Here is a 21770-nt window from a genome sequence, read left to right on the forward strand (position 1 = left end):
CAATATTTTTTATTTGCTTTCATTTAAATTTTCCCACGATGTTTGAACGGGAAAATCTAGTTTGCGATAGTATGGTTTCTATGCGAATGAAATTTTTCCACCGCCTAATAGCTATCCTCGGAACGCTGCTGCGGTTTGCGGTTAACTGTGATGTTGAGTGCCAGGAGCTGTTGAATGGGGAGGCGAGGGGACAAGTTGACCATGCTGGCCCACTGACCCGTGCACAGGTCGGGGAAGCGCAGGGCACTCAAAGGCCTCCCTTCTACTCCCCACGGAGACACGCACAGAGGAGCAAAGTCCCAAACCTTTTCCTCGTTAAGTCTGAGCCACCTGTAATCAAATGATTAAAAACACAGTATCGATCGTTATTTTGGGAGCGTTCTCCCGTTTATGAGATAAAAATAATTATCTTTTGTAGCTTAGTTAAATTTAATGGAATCACAACGATTTTTTAAAATTTACTATTTAGCTTTTTATAGTTTGTTTTGTCTTACGCTGATATGTAGAGTGAATGGCAGTCACAATTCCAAGGGTTTCCTGCCAGCTTTATTGATGTTAAGCTTGGCAAATAATCCAGGGTATGGGACGGCAGTGAAGGAAACTTATTTCGGTCCAGATGGCTGAAAGTCATTAAACTGATAAACTTCTTTACTGCAGAAACACAGGTCTAGCTGCATAATACTATAATTTTTTTATTACTCTTTCATAAAAACATTCACATCTAATGAGCAGTAAAGAAGCAGAAGCAAGAAAAGACAACTATTTTAGGAAATATATGAATTTGGTAAAGATTTTTCAAAACATCATTTATACCAGAAAATTTATATTTATTTTTTAGCACCTTTTTTTTTAGAAATAAAAATCAACACGTTAAAAACAAAGATTTTTTTTAATAAAATACATCAATTTTAAAATGTCTTTTGAAACTTAAATTATTATTTTTTGGTTGACTGAGGATTGATTATACCTTCCTTCCCGGGGACTGGTGCAAACCGTGCTAGTATCCTCGATTGGCTAGAGACAATGCGTATTTGATTACCACCAAGTAGACGTTCATATAATGCATTGTCATCGACAACGAGTCCATCTGCTTGATTGAAATGGTTTAAGCTAGGTTTGGTGACCAGATATGTGATAATTCCCCATCTTCCTCTTCCCCGTATCCTTCCCCTCCCCACTACCTTCATCCTCACAACCCCAATTGGGAATGCCATAGTCTCACTGGCTCCAGACGGTTGGGAGCAGTTGAGCTCTTGTGCGGTATTCACATTAAAAAAATCAAAAATGAGAACGAACATGACTGTAATAAAATACAAGTAAACGCTACCAACATATTTGTTGGTTTTATTTAATTAATGCCGATATTTTGCATACTTACAGTGTAGTGAGATTCGGTAGAAATGCGAACACTTTGTGGTGAATTTCTTTCAGCAAGTTATTGGTGAGAATGAGGGCTTTCAATTGATGCATTCCTTCGAACACTGATAAATTCAGAAACTCGATTCTGTTCCCCGACAGAATAAGACTTTCTAGTGACGAACAATTGGAAAAAAGTGTGTCGGGGATACTTGAAATTAGATTCTTATCCAAATTAAGATGCTTGAGTCTTCGTTGATATTCTAATTCTTCCCCACGAAACTAAGAAAAAAAGTATTAAATATAAACACCTTTAGGTCATAATTTGCAGAAAAATTATATTAATTTTAGTATTGTCAACCACTTCACCACCTTTTTTTTGCGTGCATTTTAAGTATAGATATTCTTTTAAAGTAAATTTTTTATTGACTGGAACACGTGATACAACTGGTATGTTGAATATAAACACACATTGACAAAAGTAAATTCCGTTCGATTTTTATTCGGACAGTAAATTGCTGTAATATGCAGTTAACACTAATAATCATAAGTTTTTAATAAATTTTCTTTACAAAATACTTCTTACTCTATGATTATAGTAGATACAACCTAGATTTTAAAGAAGTTTTTTTTTAATCATTGGCAACAATAATAAGGGGTTATAAGTTCTAATGTATAGTTTTTTTTTTCATTGATAATAATGTAAAATTTAAAAACATCTAACAGTTAATTTGCATAAGTATTAATTTCCAGCGAAATATTAATATTGAAATAAATAATACAAAAAAAAATTACCTCGTGAAGCCGATTGGAAGAAAGATCCAAAAATAAAAGAGATTTCATTCGTTTGAATAATCCTCCAGTAAGATGCGATAACTTATTTTTCTTTACAATTAGCACTTCTAAGTTATCTAGATCATCAAATATGCTTTCGGAGAAAGACGATATGTTGTTCTCCGATATTTTGATGATTTTCAAAGACTTCATATTTGCGAATGTTAATGGTTCAATAATTGAAATGTGATTTCGTGATAGCTCGAGAGTAGATAGAGTCAAAGCGCCCACGAATAGATCCGGTGGAAGAGTTGATATTTTGTTATCCGATATGTCTATGCTTTCCAAAAATGGATTGTTCAGGAAAAACAAGGACGGCAGAGTCATCAGGTGATTTCGTGAGAAATCTACTATTCTTAAGCTGTTTAAACAGCGTAATAGATGTTCAGGAACTTCTTCCAAGTTATTCTGCTGAAGGCGCCTGGAAAAACAGATACAAGTGATTATTTTTTCGATTATTGCGCTTTCTTCTTCTTCTTCAAGTGTGCGTTAATTGTCTGGAACGGAATTTCAGTTAAATTCATGTGGTTTTTGGTGTTTAGTTTTAATGTAGCCGTCTAGTACCGGATATCAAGAACTATTAAGCTTTGACCCGTCGTCTCTATTAATTATAATATTGTAATTTATTATTTCAATTGCCTCCATATTTAGACGTGCTCAATGCATTTTGGGTCTTTCCAGGACCTCAGGAACAAATTAACAGTAATGGCCAGTTTCAATTAAGTGATACGCATACGTCGATTTATGATGTATGACTCAAATTATCAAAATTTATCACAAAAACCAAGATATTTTTTGAAGGGTTCACATAATTCACATTTATTTCATTATGTAGGTACTTACCAAAGTAACGGTAACCAAATAACAGTGGCAATTATTCAAAAAAGTCAGTGACACCGTGACACTATGGCCATCTGGTCATCCCTAATTCGTAAAGTTCTCCGAAGTTGCTAAATTGTGTGAAACTGTTACTGTTATGCGCTGCGGCTGATACATTTTATATAAGCAAGCGCCTAATCAGATATTTTTAGTTAAGTGTAACAAAGATATTGATAAATTCTGAAAAAATATTTAACCGTTAAGAAAAACTTACAAGTTTTTAAGGTTACGCAAACTGTCAAACACAGATTGAGGCAAGTAATCTACACTGTTGTCGAACAGGTCCAACTCCGCCAGGCTCGTCAGTCCCCGCAGGGCATCTTTGTGCAACGTTGTCAGCCGGTTCACTCCCAAATCCCTGACAACATACAATTATTTATTTAATTAATATTAATTATAAGTACCACCGCCCCGGAAACCATTTACTGGATAAACAACACCTCTGCCATAGGACACCCCAAGTGGTTCACTACGTTTGGTGTAACAGATATATTTATGGTTATAAAAATGACAATATTAAAACAGGTAGACAAATAAACAGAACAAATAGGTGGCTATAGTACATTGAAAATATGAACTCATGACAATTCGAACAAAAAGATTATAGATTATATTATGAATCATATTATCTTACTTAGTTAGTATAATTCACAGAAGAGATAAAGTGATAGATGGTTGGAATTGAGTATTTGTGTGCCCGAAGTAATCCCGATTGTCACACAAAATTGATTGAAAAATTGAAATTTTGTCTTTCTTGAGCATATAATCAACTTCATAGATTATATAGCGTCGAAAGATCATATATTACATTGGACACATCAGTTTTCTTTCAAATCAGTGTTCTCCAGGGACACATTTGTAGGGATTACCTATCTGTTCAGTGCTTATATTAGTCATTAGCGGTCTTACTAATAAAAAATCTTCACAACCGTTACATGGTGCTTTTGTTACACATTGTACAAAGATTGTACACTGTTTATTTAGAATTATTATAAATAAAAAATGTTTCACACCATTGCGTTTTTAGAATGCGCGCTACTTTTACGCATGCGCGACATGCACATCAGTTTACCCGCGAATCGGTGTTGGTTTTTCACGTGTGTTTAGAATCATGTTTTAAATAATTTATATTCTTACCAGTGGCGGCTTGTGACTTTTGGGTGTTCTAGAGTGTTAAATAAACTTGTATTATTGATGTTGTTGTAGCCTGAAATTTCTTTAATTTATTTTTTGAAAATTCGGTTTTTTTATGAAGATTTTTGGAAAATTTCAGTTTCGCAGTGCACTACACCGATTTACTTGCAAATCTTCACACATAAAATCTACTTTAGGAAAAAAAAAAACAAAACGTTTTCGGCTACAACAACATCAATACTGCAATTTATTTAATATTATCACTCTAGTACACACAAAACTCACGAGCCGCCACTTATTCTTACGACCAATTGACTAATAATTAAAAATATTTTTACTATTATTTTTGTCAGTTTTAATCCAAATTGTAAGTAATATGTTTTCATCTTATTGGAAAATGCAATTTTTTTCCTTATAATTTTTTTATTAAATTTTACCGCGTGAATTTAATAAAACTTCCATTAGAGTGATGTTGTTTATTAAGGTTAAACGCAACGCTCGTTGTATTCTACGTGTTCACAGATGGCGTTAATTAATTAATTTTGTTTAAATACGCTTTTGCAAGGTATTGCTTTACAATATTAAGACAAATCATTTGTTTGCGCCCGTATATACGCAATATGAATATGAATAAATAGTTTTGTTCGTTTAAAGACTTAATTCTTTCGAGAAAGGCACACAAATACAATATTTTACCGATGATTCAATCCAATATTGTATTTGTATGCCTTTCTCGATAGAATTGAGTTTTATATTGACAAAACTATTTATTCATATTCATATTGCGTATATGAGGGCGCAAACAAATAATTTGTCTTAATACTGTAAAGCAATACCTTGCAAAAGCGTATTTAAAAAAAAATTAATTAATTAACGCCATCTGTGAACACGTAGAATACAACGAGCGTTGCGTTTAACCTTAACTTACCTTACGCACGTTTAGGTAAATAAAAATTCAAAAATAATTTTGGTGGTTTGATTGAAAATGTTCGTGTCAAATTTTTATTCAACTTTTTTCATGTTTGCAAAACATACTTCTAATGGGTAAATTTTATCTAGTTTCCAAAATAGTATTTGTTTTTAGGACATATTTAAAATGAAGAAATATATTGAAAATTTAAGATACCTTTGAAAAATTCAGAAATTCTGTGAGAAAATTTTATTATTTCATATTTGCAAAACAGATAAATAACTCCCTTTGACTGGATAAACAATGTTACACATCTTTCCATGAACTATTTAACGTCAGTTTCTATTTTTACGTTTCAATTAGCAAGGTTTTCACATACACATCATTTATCAATTTAATGAAATTTTTACCATGTTTTTTAAGTAAGACTGCGTCATTTTCATATTTTGGTGAGGCGAAAGCCGTCGATAAGTTATCTATTTTACCATGCAAGAATTTAGAGTTATTTTGGTTGATTGTTTTTTAAACATTAAAGTCTGGCTTTTGGGAAGGAACCTTACATAATAAAATATTATTTTGCTCTTTCTTACGTTGTCTTTTAAACAAATACAATTGGTCTCCTTGTTTGTGTGGTATCTGCGAATATTTTTAGTATTAGAGTCTTTTCTCGCTACAACAAAACTATTCTACTGTTTTGTTTAATATTTTTTTTCAACTTGTGTGATCGTCATCACGTTATTATGCTGCTTTTTTGATGATTATTTTAATTCATGTTGTATCAAGTTCAGATAAACTAAGCACCTGCTGACAGTAGCTTAGCGAGTACAAATTCCCATCGTATAATATTAATATAATATTACACAGTAAAAAAATCAACAAAAATTCTCGTTATCGAAAAAATCAATATGAACCAAAAGACAGTTTACTAAATAAATTTACTCAGTTTTATGTGTGCGAACAAGTCTCAAAGGAGGTTGTTCATATTTAAATTTTTTGGATCTGCAATATTTTTTATTTTTTTTATTTTATTGTAAGATACATATACCTAATAAGGTTCAATAAATGAATGTTTGAAACGTTTCACTGTTTTTTTTTCGGAAATGGGTTAAGTGATTGCCACTCAATCACCGGGCCGTCAGAACCGCTATAAATAATTAAAATATTTTTTGCTGTTTGACAATACAGTTATCAGCAATTATCAATTGCATCTTATAACATTACTGAGAAAAATATATCATTAATAACGTCATATCAATATTGTAACGACTTATTTATTTATAAAAAAAAAACGATAAGAGGAATCTTATCTCTTAGTCACGTAATGGTCGGTATAAAATGTATTTTGCTAACATCCATTATGATTATTTGACAATGTGTTAGTATATATAATACTAGCTGACGTATACCCGGCGTTGCTTGGAAACGTTTTATCTACTTTCTACACAGACATAGGAATTAATAGACGAGAAGATAATAGCGAGGGGTAAAATCAACTGTTGAAGAACGAAGGGGGTGAAGCTGACTGTGATTCGTCAAGAAATCAATCTGACAGTAAATAGGCATCTCGCATTATAATATCACCATTTACTTCTTAAAAGTAAAATCTGCTTTTGAATGAATAGACATTTTTACATGGGAGCGCAAATTACTCGCCACGTTATGAACTAATTTGCGAAGTCCAAATTCGGCAAAGTAAATTTCTTCTGTTTGCAGAGTCGTAGTTAGTTTCAGAGTATTTAGTTAAGACACTTTTACAAATGTTTCATAATTTACTTACCCCAGTAAACAACGATGAGCACACTTGAGAATCGCTACATTGTGATGTGATAGTATATGTTTCTAGAACTGATCCATATAATACGGTGTGAATAAGCTTAAAATAGAGTAAAATAATGCTTACTTATGGAATGTAATACGACAATTGGGTTTATTCTCTTTTTCACATCTATTTTTACAAGTTTTCATATCACAAGTCAACATTTTGCCGTGTTATTTCGTAAAATGAACCGATGATGCCTCGACCATAGTTCGCACAAGAATGATGACGTCACGTTTTCAAATTTCACTTGAGGCCATACGCGAGCCCAGCCGGCTCCAATGGAACCGGTATGGGGAGTGGGGATAATACGCTTTTAATCACTTATGGCAGGTCTACTAATATTCATATGTCTATGACTTTCTAGTAATATTATATGTACGTGTTATATATATAAACCTCGCTGAAAATATTCTCTAAATGGTGAAAAACCAAAAAAATCCGTTGCATGGTTTGAATTATTTATTTTTTTATATTTGAAACCGCACAAGGACCCTAACTGCTCCCAATTGAGCCAGTGAGACTTTGGCATTCCCCCAAGAAGGGTAAGTTGTGAAGCTGAAGGTAGTAGAGAAAGAAAGGAGATGGGGAATTGGAAGGTGGGGAAGTAACCAAACATGTCAAAGCCATTTCAAGCAACGTCTCTATTCTGAATGGTGGGCTTACACCAGAGCGATACTGAGAGTATCTTCCACTCTGGAACGTGCTGCAAGTATTATTTTAAATGAGTAAATTGTTTACCAGTCAACAGCATTGCCTTTCGACCACGGAGGCCGGAGAACTAAGCGCATCCTCCGCGGATAGCGACTTTGTTTGATACTCTTTAGATTTGGATTCGATAGAGATAGTTTAGATAGGGACCCAGACTCGGGTGTAACTCGGCCACAGACAACTTGTATTTAGATTTTAAATGAAGTATGATCTCAAGAATCGAATTGAGCATGACACCACTGTAAAATACAGCAGAATCTAGAGTCAGCGATGGGCTGGATATATGTAGAAATAATGACAAATGACTAAACACAAGAAAATCAAGACCAACTGGGTTTTTGTGAAAGGTACAGGTCGAGATTGTGGTGAATTCACTGGGTGGAGTTGAATCGAAATCGATGAGGAGGTTATGCCACGTCTCAGCACAGATATCTTCTAGCAAGGCGGAAAACCTACATGTACATTAATTTTAATTTAACTTATTTTATTGAATCTATGAAATAGATCCGTAATACCCGTTTCACACGATACCTTTTTTCACCCAGTTTGTCTAATCGGGATGAAAAAAGGGACGTGTTCTTTTTTGGTAGTTGGTAGCGTGAGTGACATTGATTGATTATACCGATTTTCGTACGGTTTAAGATGGCGGACATCATCGTCCACTGCCATCTCTCATTGTTTCACGTAACTATATTACGTAGAAATGTTGCATGTATATTCAGTTTATTATTTAAAATTTTATAAAAAACACTACAATAGGTATCTATTTATTTCTGATTGCGAACGTGTATTACTGTTAGGTATTGTGAATTTCGTGTGTATTTTTGATGATTCGACATTTTGTTTTGAGGAAACAATACGCAAAAATTTTACATACATACTGTTAATTCACAGAATAAAGAAAATCTATGTGTGTTAACTTGATATTGTAACTAAAACTTAATTTTTAATAAATTAATAGAGACAACTCTGTGACAGCTATTGATTTGGCATCTACGCTGTTATGTTTTGCAGTATCACCTCATATATTATACAAATATCGTACCAATCAAGTTATGGTGATCAGGTAGAAAATTTTTCCAAGGCATTGGTACATATAAAATCTTTATGATAAAGGATCAAAGACGAGCGGGTACACAAAAACATCTATTGGATAATGACCAAGCACGTGACACAGCTCGCAACCGACAGTGACAGATGCTTTCATGATTGTGATCAATGTATTAGTACCGTCTCAAAATATTATTTCTTCTCTAATGACTATGATTGTGTAAAGTGAAAATTTTTCGTATGGGTCCCGATGTGGGGATCGGTATGACAAAAGTATTGTGTAAAGCAGGTATCAGAACAGTTTTTTTCCATGGAATGGAAATCCAATGTTGAATCGACTTCAACATTCGTTTTATAAATTGACCATAGATTTTCATAGAATCAGGAAGAGACTCACATCTGGACCACATCGCAGGGGATGAGCTGTGAGGTGGGTAGGTATGCCAGGTCGGCTCTCCAGCAGGAAACTGCCTTCGTCTCCTGGTCGCACCGACAGTAACCCAGTTTACACTTGCGCCACCGGTCACGCTGGCGGGTTATACTCCAAACTGAAATGTTACGTCACAAACAAATTGGCCAGAGGTTTGCTCAAGTTAATAGCTACCTGAATTATATTCATCATTTAAAAGGGTTGAATGGTCAAAATGGAATATATCTTCTAGAATACCCTCAGTGCCCCAATGGATGTTTTACTCGGAATAGTAAGCAATGTAATATGTTTACTGTTATACACTTAGAGTCTTACTAATAACGGTATTTTAAATTTTACCCTACTGATAAAGTGTTATTAATGTAGGAAAAAGGTTAAATTTAATGGAAGCCGTCAAATTCAAGATGAATATTTTTACCAATTAGAGTTGTGCATCGTGAAAAGATACAGCGCCATTTTTGTTTTTCGTAATTTGAATTATTTTTTTTATTTTATTTCAATACAGTCCATTTTATTGTATCTCATAAAATTGTTAAATCGGGGGCAAATATGGTACTATATATTATCTGCCTGTACAAAATATAGATGGTTAAGAATAGCATCACGTTCATCAATAAAATGCATTTTACATATAGCTTTGTATTAGTGATGGAAGAACCTGTGGATGCAATCTGTTAGACATATAATGATAATAGTCTACAGTTAGTAATAACGTAGATCGCTCGAGAAATGTATTATATATTTGTACAGCGTCCTTAGGGTGATTTTGCACGAAACCTGCCAATCAATCATAATTAAATTAAATGTTAAATATTCCCTGTTAAACCCCGATTTAAGCCCTTTTTTAGATTTTTATTATTTTGTGATCAAATTTGTCTAAAAGCTTTACGCTCGGCTCGCTAAAATCGGCATTAACGGGACCATTTAAATGTAAATAAGAAACAAAATACAGCAAAACACGGACATGTGTGACCATGTCAAATGTGACAAAAATTTGAAACAACCCAATCTAACAGTTTCTAGGTAGTACTTAAGTATATTTAAAAAAGATCTGAATAAATAAGATATTCATGAAAAATAGAATTATTAAAAAAAATAAATTATAAATATATTAATTTTCAGCTACAACATCAATATTTTTCAATCTTACTACTGTAGCTCACTGAAAAATTACAGATCGCCGCTGGTAGGTACCTAAATTTAATTTTACAGTATGTATTAAAGCGATGCAATACGTGGTAATGCAAAATCATATGTTTTTTGTTTGAAAATTTGGTCGCCTAGAAATGTTTCAGATGCTTTAAATAAATACCGCAAGTATCATCTTAAATTATCACTTCGACCCTAAAACATAAAAACGAAATTTGTTTTTTTTTTCTATTTACGTATAGTTACATATAAATACCATCGATTTCAACTAAATTCTTCAGATAGCAAAACATATATCACTTAATTAATCATTGTTTTTGATATAATCAATATCATCTTAAATTATCACTTCGACCCTAAAACATAAAAACGAAATTTGTTTTTTTTTTCTATTTACGTATAGTTACATATAAATACCATCGATTTCAACTAAATTCTTCAGATAGCAAAACATATATCACTTAATTAATCATTGTTTTTGATATAATCAAAATAATTCTATTGTGTTTAATAAAATATCACGAAAATTCATTATCGTTATCTATTTTAATGATAGGATTATACCTAAATAATAATTATAACAATGGAAAAGTACCGGGCTGTTCCATCGCTCGTAGCCTTCGCTCGAGCATTCGCAGCCTGAAATCGCCGTTCTCTATTTGCCCTCCGCCGACTTGGAGGAGATTGTTGTGGGTCACAATAGCGGGCTGGTCGCTCTGCGGCATCCTTTTTTCCAGCATCTCGACTACATCGCAGGCGGAGAGGCTGCAGTAGTCCTTGTGAACCAAGGAAACCGTGGCTACAAACATACGAAACAAGATTACATTCGATGTTGAGATATATTTCAGATAGTTATATCCGATACATTGTCAGAGTGGCGGATATACCTTGCGGTCGTCCGCTCAGGTAAAGCAATAGCTACTCAGGTTATCTCATCGGTAGATTGCACTCAATTTAGTTTTGCATGTATTCAAAAAAAGAAATTTGTTTGCAATAACAAAACCAAGGAGATTAAACATTTTCCTCTTAGAATAGAACAAACTAGAACAAACAATTCAACTTATTCTTTTGACGAAACTGAGAATTTCGTAAGTAAAGTTGATCTGTATTTGATAATTTGAAAGAATACTTTCGGAATTTTTCAACATTTATAAAAGATACGTGAAAAAACCTTTTTTCATGTAGGTAAGAAAACAATTTTTGGGGTTGGTAAAGATTTAATTTTTTAATTGTAATATATAGAATATGAGTTAAATTGTATATATGTATTTTACAAAATATCGTAAACTCATATTTGGTAATGTATACCATATGAGAAAAGAGGAAATCTAGTGCCCGATTGCCGTGTTTGCTTCGATATACATAAATTATTTTTAGTATTTATAATTGGTTTTCTTGTATTTTATTCTTTGTTCATTTATATACAATTAACGCCTTTCGGCTTTTACATATGATACTTAAAGTATAAGAAACATGAGTAAATAACAAAGCAAATTGAGATCCTGTTTAAGTAATAATGAAAAGAAAAAAATATGAAAAAACTAAATTTAAAAAAAAAAAATATTTATATCCTATCTATTTTAAGTAAATGACTTAAGATAGATGAGGTACATAATAAATGCTTATAGGTAGGTGTATAATAAGTAATAATATTTTCTCCCATAAATACGAGCTCCTTGAGCTCACCTTATGGAGTGGTAGAATAATTAGGAAAAAAATTATATTTATTTTGTAAACTTTTATTATTTGAAACCTTGTATTATTTTGTAATAAATGATAAGTAAATATATTTCATTTTGATAAGTTCTTAATGAAAATTGTCTAATTAATTAACAGCTCTTATGAGCGTGTATAACTTAATACAACGTAGAAGGTAATAACATAATAAATGTCTATAAAAAAACAGTGAGATCTTGAACTCAATAAAATTATCAAAAAAATGTATCTATATAATATATTAGGTAAATTACTTAACATATATTTTTTTAATAGGTCAAATACATTTCTAGTTGAGATGATGATTATACATCACAAGACAAAAAATGTAATTTACTATTATATAAAGTATTGATTTATATATTTTTTTAATATTCAATTGAAGAGCTTTAACAAAATAAAAGTAGAAATATGTTTAGGTTATATATAATTACAATCCAATTGATAAACTTTTTATAGTTATAAAACGATTGAAATATTTGAATTACAGGAAGGTGATAGTCGTAAGTTTCTATATATGTAAATAAAAGTAAATATATATCATTTAGACAGTAGTTATAGGCCTTAGTCGTAAGTGACTAGATATAAGTTTTATGTTATGAACCTTAGTCGTAAGTCACTAGAAATAAGTATTAGACGTAAGTCACTAGTTATTATGAATCCTAGTTTGAAGCCATCTGTAACCTATTTAATAAAAATATTTGTACAGCGCCCTTAAGGTGATTTTTTTATGAAAACGGCGCTATACAAATTAGGCATATATTAAAAACTTAAATGCCTCTGCTTCCATGTCGGAATTTTAAAAATTTGGACACCATACTATAAAAAAAATTGAAATGATGTAAACAGTATATCATACAAATATTTTTGTTGAAGCTTAGTTGAGTGTTAGTTTGATTGATGAATAACATAATCGATAGGATTCAAAACTGTTGTGAAACAATGATGATTGAATCACAAAGGTATTTAAAAAAAAATGATTGGAATGGATATGATAAATGGTCTTAGTCGCAAGATAACGAAGAGGAAATTAATTACCTGTTAGCGTATAGCTCCACAATATGATAAAGCTGATTGCATTCACGGAACTGGACATCGATAATCGTGACATCACAACATGTAGTGCATATACTGCGTATCTCCAACAGAGAGCTAATGCGATGAACTGAAAAGTGCTGGTGACTGTACTCTGGAGAACTAACTGATGAACTGGAACGAATTCGACTGTCCAACTCCAGAGAGAGAATCGGCTTAATTATTTGCATCCTCATACGCGATTTAATTATTGACCTACATTAATAGCCTTCTTGAATGATTGCGTAAAGGGTGTCTCAAATTGATGACTGCACCTAAACTATAGTACACAAATAATTCTTGGATCTGGACACTGGTGTCTCGGGTTCAAAACATGGCCTGGGAAATAAATGTTTATTTGGAAATATAATAATAATAATAATGTTTATTTCAGCTGGACAGAGCGGTGTGTGCAATGCTCTGCCTGCCATAAAAGTTTACATTTAAGTTAATACATAAAAAGAAAATGAATAAAGAAATAAATAAAAATAAAAAATGAATACATTGATGAGCACATTAGGACTTTATGGTGGCTTGAGTGAAATTCTCCATCTCTGGTGTAGAGGCGCTCCCTGCCACTGGGCAACGGCCTGGACAAGAGTGTTGTCCGATCTCTGGTAGCGCTGACTCGTCCCGGCTATTCTGTGGCGGATCAAAGCAGCGAACCCATGCACCCTTCCTTCGGTGAACATCTGTGAGGCGCTGCATCGCCAGGGGAGGCCAAATAGGGCTCTGTATGCGTGGTTATACTGTACTCGGAGTGTGTTCATGACGCCTTGTGTGTATGTCGTCCATAGCTCGCTAGTGTAGAAGCTCATACAATATGTTTGGAAAAGTTGCTTCTTCACCGGAGGACTGCATTTATTGAATTTTCTGGCAAGCATGTTAGCTCGCACACTCAGTACTCTTCTTTGACGTTCTATGTCTTTTTTATCATTTAAGTCATCGGTGATGACATGCCCCAAATATTTGATTTCGCTGCAAATATATATTCTGTAAAGATTATTAATGATATATAAAATAAATCAATCAAAATCAACACATTTTACCAAGTTCTACTTGCTCGGGTGAGACAAATGTTCAGGGGCTCTATTCCTGAATCGAGGGCGCTCGTAATCGCCGTCGAAAGTACGTACGTTGGTCGTCGTTGCTATTCCCGAAATTTGTCGAAGGTACATACTTCGACGCCAAACGTCAAAAGTCATTCCACACAACAACTACTGGGTAAAACCAGTAGAAACAGGGCAGCGAGTGGTAGGTTGTTGGCGTTTCTATGGAATTGGCTGTCAAAATCTAGTCTAGCTATCAATTTTTGTTTTACCGCGCGGATTCTGCAAATGTAAAAGTGGGCGAAAATTTCCCACTTACTAAGTCTTTATCGGAGCTTACAAGCTCAATTAAGAGTTGCTTTTGGCAATTTGTAATATGTCCCGCAGCCATTTCTGTTTTGAATAACGAATAACTGTTGTCTGTTTGACAGTCACACCATAGAAATCCCAAAAACATTAGGAACATAGACAATATTCACAGGGGTGCCAATATAATTATCTCTTCTACCAACTTCGACGGTCGACGCTCAAGAATACGTAAAATTGAAACATTCGAAAAAGTTAGTCGCGACGACTAGTAGTTTTTCACTCGAAGACGGCGCATACGAAAACGATTGATCGTTTAACTCCAGAATCGCAGGCCAGGTACCTACCCAATTCTACAATCTCGGGTGAGACAAATGTTCAGGTACCTACTTTCAACTCTTCTCCTCGTCCTTTCTTTCTAAAAATGCTTCGGAAAATTTCCCTAATAGAATTAGTTTATTATCACGTGCTCCGGACAGTTGGTATTCTTAAAATTGTGTAATATTACGTTTTACAATTGCCATCCTAAAATCTTGTAATAATGTGATAAAGATACAATAAGTACCAGAAATATAATATTGCAGAAGATCACGGAGAAAAAAAACGGGAAATATAATTTTGAGAGAATGGAAGAGAGATCCTTTAGAAGTCAGCTACGGTAAAAAAATGAGAGACACCTGGGGAAAATTGGGGAAAAAACATTTTTGTCATATATTTGGAATTCCCCGCATTATCTTCTAATCCATTTATTATGTAGGTACTGTTAACACAAATTAAAATATTTTTTAGATAAGCTTACGGACAAAGAATATTTTAAAGCTCCGATTTCAACGTTGTAAACAGTAACTAATCGGATTATAATAATAGAATCATAACAAAATGGATGAAAGGTAAAATACATACTATTATTCCGTCAACGGCCCATCAAACCAAATAGAAGAAACTTATGTTGTGCAACCTCCAATGCAAATATTTATCTTTGTATTATTTTTTGTATGTTTCTTGCAATTAAATGAATATTGAAATTACGTAAACAATGTATAAAAAAGGTATTCATTGCTGGAAAAAAGTTAGCGTACTTATTAAAATTATTTATTTATATTTAAAATTTATTGTAGTATGTAAAAATAATATATAAGGCACAAAGCGTCTTGTGTATTCTATTGCTAATCATGTTTCAATACTAAACGCTTAGTACTGACCATGCCATCTGACGGCCACACCGATAACTTATTTATAAGAGAAGCAAACAGATTATTTTCTTTACGTTTATTTATTTAATATCCACATGTACAAATATAAATATACCATAAACAATAGGTTCACGTCACAGTATAGAAGCATAAGAAAATAGTAGAAATAATAATACAAAAATAAAAACAATTAACAACAATATAAGTAGACTTGCTAAATGAATATTGATTGGAGATACTTGTATTATCAACCTTCTTATACTTGTATTATCTTCTTCTTCAATGCTATGTTACATTGATAGGTATAACATTCAAGAATTAACGAAAAGTTGTCTTAATAAAGATAAAATAAAATAGTTATCTGAAAAAGAAATTTGCTGAACCAGAAATCCCAGTGAGGATATAATTATCTTAAATTTAGGAAAAAATAGAAAAGTTAGTTTGACTGCCGTTAGTAGTGTCCATCTAATCCAGTGAATTGTCACTGTATGAGTAATGTAGACTCATTGTATCTCACGTCTCGTAAAGTTGCTCGCACATCATCGAACAAATGTATTATACTTTCTTCAAGTATCTAAAGACCCTTTGATACGATAAGGTGCCTCAAGGCGTCTCTATTTTGCTTTTCATTGCGAACCCGGAGAAAAATGATTTATATATACCTATTGGTGATTTATTACAAATCTCTTCAAATTATTGATAATTCAGTTAAAAATGGGACTGCAGGCCGCTTCCTGATACTGTTTTAGTAAACTCCAAATAATATCGGTACACGTGTTCATGTAGCTGTATTTGTCTGAATTATTATGTAGAATGACGAAATACGGAAAATGTGAGGATTTTTGTGAACATATGTTCCAACTTCGTGACCTAACATTAGTATTTTATTAAAAGTTTATCAGGATACCTATCAATTCTTCCGTTAATGGCCCGTAATCCCGTTTTTAGTCAAATCACGAGTACTTTGAAGAGATTAATAAATTAGCAATACTTTTTATCAGGAAGCATTATTCGTATCTGTATTGCTCTATCTGGGGAAACAAATTCAAAGTTTTCCCGGAATTCGAAAAGAATTAGGTGGTTTGGTATGTTTTTTACTTATTTATTTTATTTTAACTGAAAATAAGAATTATAGCTAGACTATGCTCCATTTTCGGAATATCTGTCCCAAGTAGAGGATTTTTGATATGATACTGAGGCATTTCCTAACCCGATTTATTAATGTCACCAATTAAGGAAAATAAATAAATAAACTTTTTGCGAGATATAACCCTTTGGATAGACTTGAATTCTGATCCAATGAAAAAAAATTGTTTCAGAAGAGATTTATGTATGTTCTCGCTCTCGCCTCTAATAACAATGCGTGTGGTTTTCTTTTTCTAAATGTACTTTCATCCAATGTTTTTTTCTTCTATTTGAGAGCAAATAAATCTGAGCTAACTTACTGATAAAAAGAGCTAACGATATCACTGAAATAATTCACACATATTATCTGAAATTTGTTCGTGTACATTGAAACAAATAATATGTTTAGAACGGAGAATAATTCGTTTGATGTTGACGTTCAATACAAAGTTATATCGTGGGCAAATATGCACCATAAATTGGAATCCCTTTAGATTCTGCGAAATGGTTAAGGATGAAGATTTAGATGTATTTTACTTTGTGTGTTGGATAGGCAATATCGTATTTGTTTTCAGTTAATTTTGATCGAACAGCCATCGTCAGAGCCTCCACTCCGAAAAGGAGCTATCTATTGATTGCAAATGCTAATATGTGAACAACTGAAATAAAACAGAAGTTGTCATAGATATATTATTTTGCAGACAGTTATACAAACTGAATACCATTGTTTTATTAAGGTTTAAGTAGAATATATATAAATTATCATGGATACTGTTTAGGTGCGCCGAATAAACTGCAATAAAAATAATATTATTATTGAATTATACTAAAACTATTATTAAGAAACAAAATTAATAAAAATATACAAAAGTACCTAAATAAAAAAGGTAGACTCTTTAAGAACGATTACACAAAGTACTAATGAGTAGGTAGGTTCATATGTGTGTCTGTTTCAAAGACGACGCTTACAGTTTTTATGCTAATTTCTTCAATTCTATGAAGATTTCCTCCCAACTATAGGAAATGAGGAGTATTAACGTGGTATGTTGTTCCTCACAAGATATAAATTAATTTGAATAAAAAATTAGAAGAAATATGATGCTCATTATTACACATCATTATAGTACGTTAAAGCATGCTTTTATGCTACTTTTGTGATAAAAATGTAAAAAGGTTGAATAATTTTCAAGCCATTTCCCTCCCGGAGAAAAATTAGAATTTTTACGCGTAATTAAGTAAAAGATATCACGAATTTTGGGAATGAAGGTCGTTTTCAACGTTAGCGTTAAATAATCTTTGAATTGAACCAACGGTACAGAGTGCGTTTTTACACATATATACTAATTATTATTGTAACGGAAAACAAAACAGTAATTTGATGAAAATACTTCGATCAATATTAAAAGGTTTTAATTGGGAAGTATTTTTAGGTTTAGCCATATTTTCCGTGACCGGTACTTCTCAAATAAAATTGATTAATATTTTAAATATTAAGTACTGCGGTATGTATGGCAAAATATGTAAAAATATACCCAGATGGTAAATGTAATCGTAACCCTTACAATAAAGGATATAGGTACATAGTGAGGGTAAACTAGAATCTAGTTATGATTCCCGTTTCCTTTCCCAAACCATTGCCCCTTATCAGTAAAAGGTTTTATTCTGAAAGGAAAAACTCAACGATAAAATTTTACTTCGTTTTTTATCTTAAAGTTTAGGGCGCTGAGAGATTTACTGACAAACTGCTGGGCAAAAGGCGGAAAATAAGACATTTATATTCAGTTCCTGGTGTGCGTTTGCCATACCAGGAAATCATGAGATGTATTAAGTGTTATTTATTTATTTAGACGCCCATTTAGCATTTAAATATAAAATTTTGTAAATAAAGTAAGTAAATAATAAATATTAATAATTTTATAATCATAATCACAATAACAAAAATTATATATCAAAATAAAAAAAAAATCAAATATAACAAACTGATACGGTTAAGGATTATTGCGTAATTAATTTAAATACACATGGTATTCAGGGGTAAAGTACACTTACTTATAGAAGTTATTCTAGATGAAGCATTTTTTTCCCATACAAAAAATTCAACTTTTTTACCAAAAACTACCTTAAAATTTCGAAATAAGTTATTTATTATCTTTTCTATACACATATGTCTATTCATGTAGAATCACCCCCCGAAGTTAGTGCACTTTACCTCCGGACATCCTGTATATTGGTATTACATGGTAAAAATTTGCTGACATTGAATGTCGCTAATTATTAGTAATCCGGTTATAAAAGGGATTGCAGGCCCTTAACGATTGAATTGATAGGTTTCTTAATGAACTTTTAATAAAATACGAACGTATTTTCACCTTGACGCAACATATGTTCATATAATTCAAGGCAAATGCAGAATCATGAACACGTATTCCCATCTCTTCGGAGTTTACTAAACGTTTATCATGAAACGGCCTGCAATCCCATTTTTAAGCAGATTACTAATAATTTGAAAAGATTACTTGACACAATTTACTCCGTGTAAGGGGAAATCATAGTTATTTCTTATATTCTTTTGTAGAATTTAATGTGCCACTTAATTTTTCACGATCTGTTAGAAACACAAAAATTTAGAATACTGTTTGCATTGCGGCGTTTATCGTATTTTGTTTTACGTAATTGTCTTGTGATGGTTTTCATCCAAACTTCAAGCGATAAAGAGGTAAATAATGATTGTTTTTTATCCACCCAGTTTATCACTACAGAAGCAAGAATCTGTTTAAAATGACTAGCTTGAACTTTATCCACCCAAATGACTAGCTTGCACTTTATGCACCCAGTTCACTACTACAGAAGCAAGAATCTATTTAAAATGACCAGCTTGCACTTTATCCACCCAGTTTACCACTACAGAAGCATGAATATATTTAAAACGACTAGCTTGCACTTTATCTACCTAGTTCACCACTACAGAAGCATGAATTTATTTAAAATGACTAGCTTGCACTTTATCCATCCAGTTCACCACTACAGAAGCAAGAATATATTAAAAATGATTAGTTTTGCACTTTATCGTATTTCAAGTATATTAGTTTTTGAAATATAATCGTCCTACTACATGCCACATAATGTATTGATTAAAATATATTAGCAAATCTTATTTGACATACCTTTGGGTACCAAAATGACGTACTTGATATGAGAGTTAGTGGCGTGAGATGGTGACTGTTCGCGCGCTATATACGCTCGTGTATCGAAAATAAACCCCATATGATGAAAAGCTCTCTATTAAACAGTAGAAATAAACAAAACACTGGAGTATAGGCAGTCGATAGTTTTATATGTGTATGAAAAAACCATTTACATCAATTCAAAAATTTTAAACCATTCACATACATATGTATGAAAAAACCATTTAGAAGAAACAGGGTGTATGATTGTGATATTCTACCAAATAGTTGGCTATGTTAGTTGTTAGTAGGCAAGAACTAAGTTTAGTTGAACAAAATTAATCTTTGTTTATATATATTATCGAATTGAAACGTTGCTTGAAATGGCTTTGACCGTGTGTGGTAACCAGATCTGAATAGTCAGGTACTTTACCAACTTCCTCTTCCTCGTCTCCTTCTCCTCCCCGCTACATTCAGCCTCACAACTTACCACAATTGTTGATGCCATAGTCTCACTGGCTCCAGACGGTTGGGAGCAGTTGGGACTCTTGTGCAGTTTCACATAACATTAAAAAAACTATGAAAAAAAGTTGTTAGTAAGGTGTCTAATTATTTTTAAGTTTTACCGATCTTTCGTCTTCCGAAGGCATCCGTGGTGAAGTCACTGACGGACGATCTGTTTATTTCATTTGTGTTGAAAATTGGCAAAATAACAAATACAAATTTTTATTTATTTATTTAAATGTATTTGCGCAAACCAGGATTCGTACCTGCAACCTCTGATTATTTAATGAACGACACATCAGGGGTATTATATGTCAGTGCATAATACTCCGAAAACTTCGCACCCTCTGAGTTGATTTAATTAACGACACATCAGGGGTATTCTATGTCATTGCATAATACTCCGACAACTTCGCACCCTCTGAGTTGATTTAATTAACGACAAATCAGGGGTATTCTATGTCATTGCATAATACTCCGACAACTTCGCACCCCCCTGAGGTTATTTATTCCTCCTACAGTTATGTCAATATAAATAACATTGTGATAGAAAAATGGTTTTTCCGTGAACCATAAAGATTCAGTGGATTTTCGTTACCGCTTTCTTTGATTTTTATTTGGATGTGAATTTGAATTATATGTGAGAAGCTATTGATATTCATTGAATTTTTTTAAACCATCACAAAAATTTTACGCGTAAAGAATAAAAATAAAACATCAAGATTTTTTCGACGTTAATATAAAAATATTCTTAACTTCTATTGTAAGACTAATCAAACTGAATTTACGTTTCGGCTTAAAAATTAAATTACCAGTAAAAAACTATTATCAACAGAGTAATATGTATTTCCACCTTCTTATAATGTATATTTATTTAACTGCAAATATATTTGTTTAAAATATATTTCATCACGCCACTCTGATTTGTTCTCTTCAACCGACAACCATCGTTTCATTTAGGCATCCTAAAAAATGTACCTACGTGTATTGTAATGCCGCAACAGGAATATTGACTATTGACGCCACATATTTTCTTTTAAGGTAAGAACGCATACCCTTATGACGCGGAAATATTTTTAGAAAGGCTTTTTGTCCTCGACTTTTACTGCCTCTGTTAAAAGTGATTCACCAAAAGAGATTAATTGCCAAATACGGCTACCATAATATGGGCATTAGCCTAGTATGGTATGTGAAAATTTTTATTTAAAAAAAAAGAAAAGACAAAAAGAACACTTTTCCCGCACTCATAAACATTGATAATACCATATAATTTGATAGGTACTGTACTGGACGGGAGTCCGCAGAAGACTGTAGATTTAGGCGCCGCACACTGGGGCCAAATACCAGAAGTTGATACATAAACAAAAAAT

At 32.6% G+C, this 21770-nt stretch overlaps 1 protein-coding gene across 1 annotated transcript in view; it reads right to left on the minus strand.

The window, feature by feature from the left end:
* Positions 1 to 104: 104 nt before the first annotated feature.
* Positions 105 to 21770, minus strand: part of LOC149426324 (uncharacterized) — a 54122-nt gene continuing 32456 nt past the window's right edge. Inside the window, exons 3-9 of the mRNA XM_089636048.1 lie at positions 10865 to 11068; positions 9088 to 9238; positions 3284 to 3427; positions 2152 to 2611; positions 1379 to 1638; positions 495 to 620; positions 105 to 330 (exon numbers count right to left, since the gene is read on the minus strand). Of these exons, the coding sequence (XP_089492174.1) occupies positions 105 to 330; positions 495 to 620; positions 1379 to 1638; positions 2152 to 2611; positions 3284 to 3427; positions 9088 to 9238; positions 10865 to 11068 (1571 nt within the window). The remainder of the gene's footprint in view (positions 331 to 494; positions 621 to 1378; positions 1639 to 2151; positions 2612 to 3283; positions 3428 to 9087; positions 9239 to 10864; positions 11069 to 21770) is intronic.

Source organism: Hesperophylax consimilis, chromosome 1 (genome assembly GCF_061612785.1).
Source record: "Hesperophylax consimilis isolate HC1 chromosome 1, BYU_Hcon_1.0, whole genome shotgun sequence".
Classification (NCBI taxonomy): domain Eukaryota; kingdom Metazoa; phylum Arthropoda; class Insecta; order Trichoptera; family Limnephilidae; genus Hesperophylax; species Hesperophylax consimilis.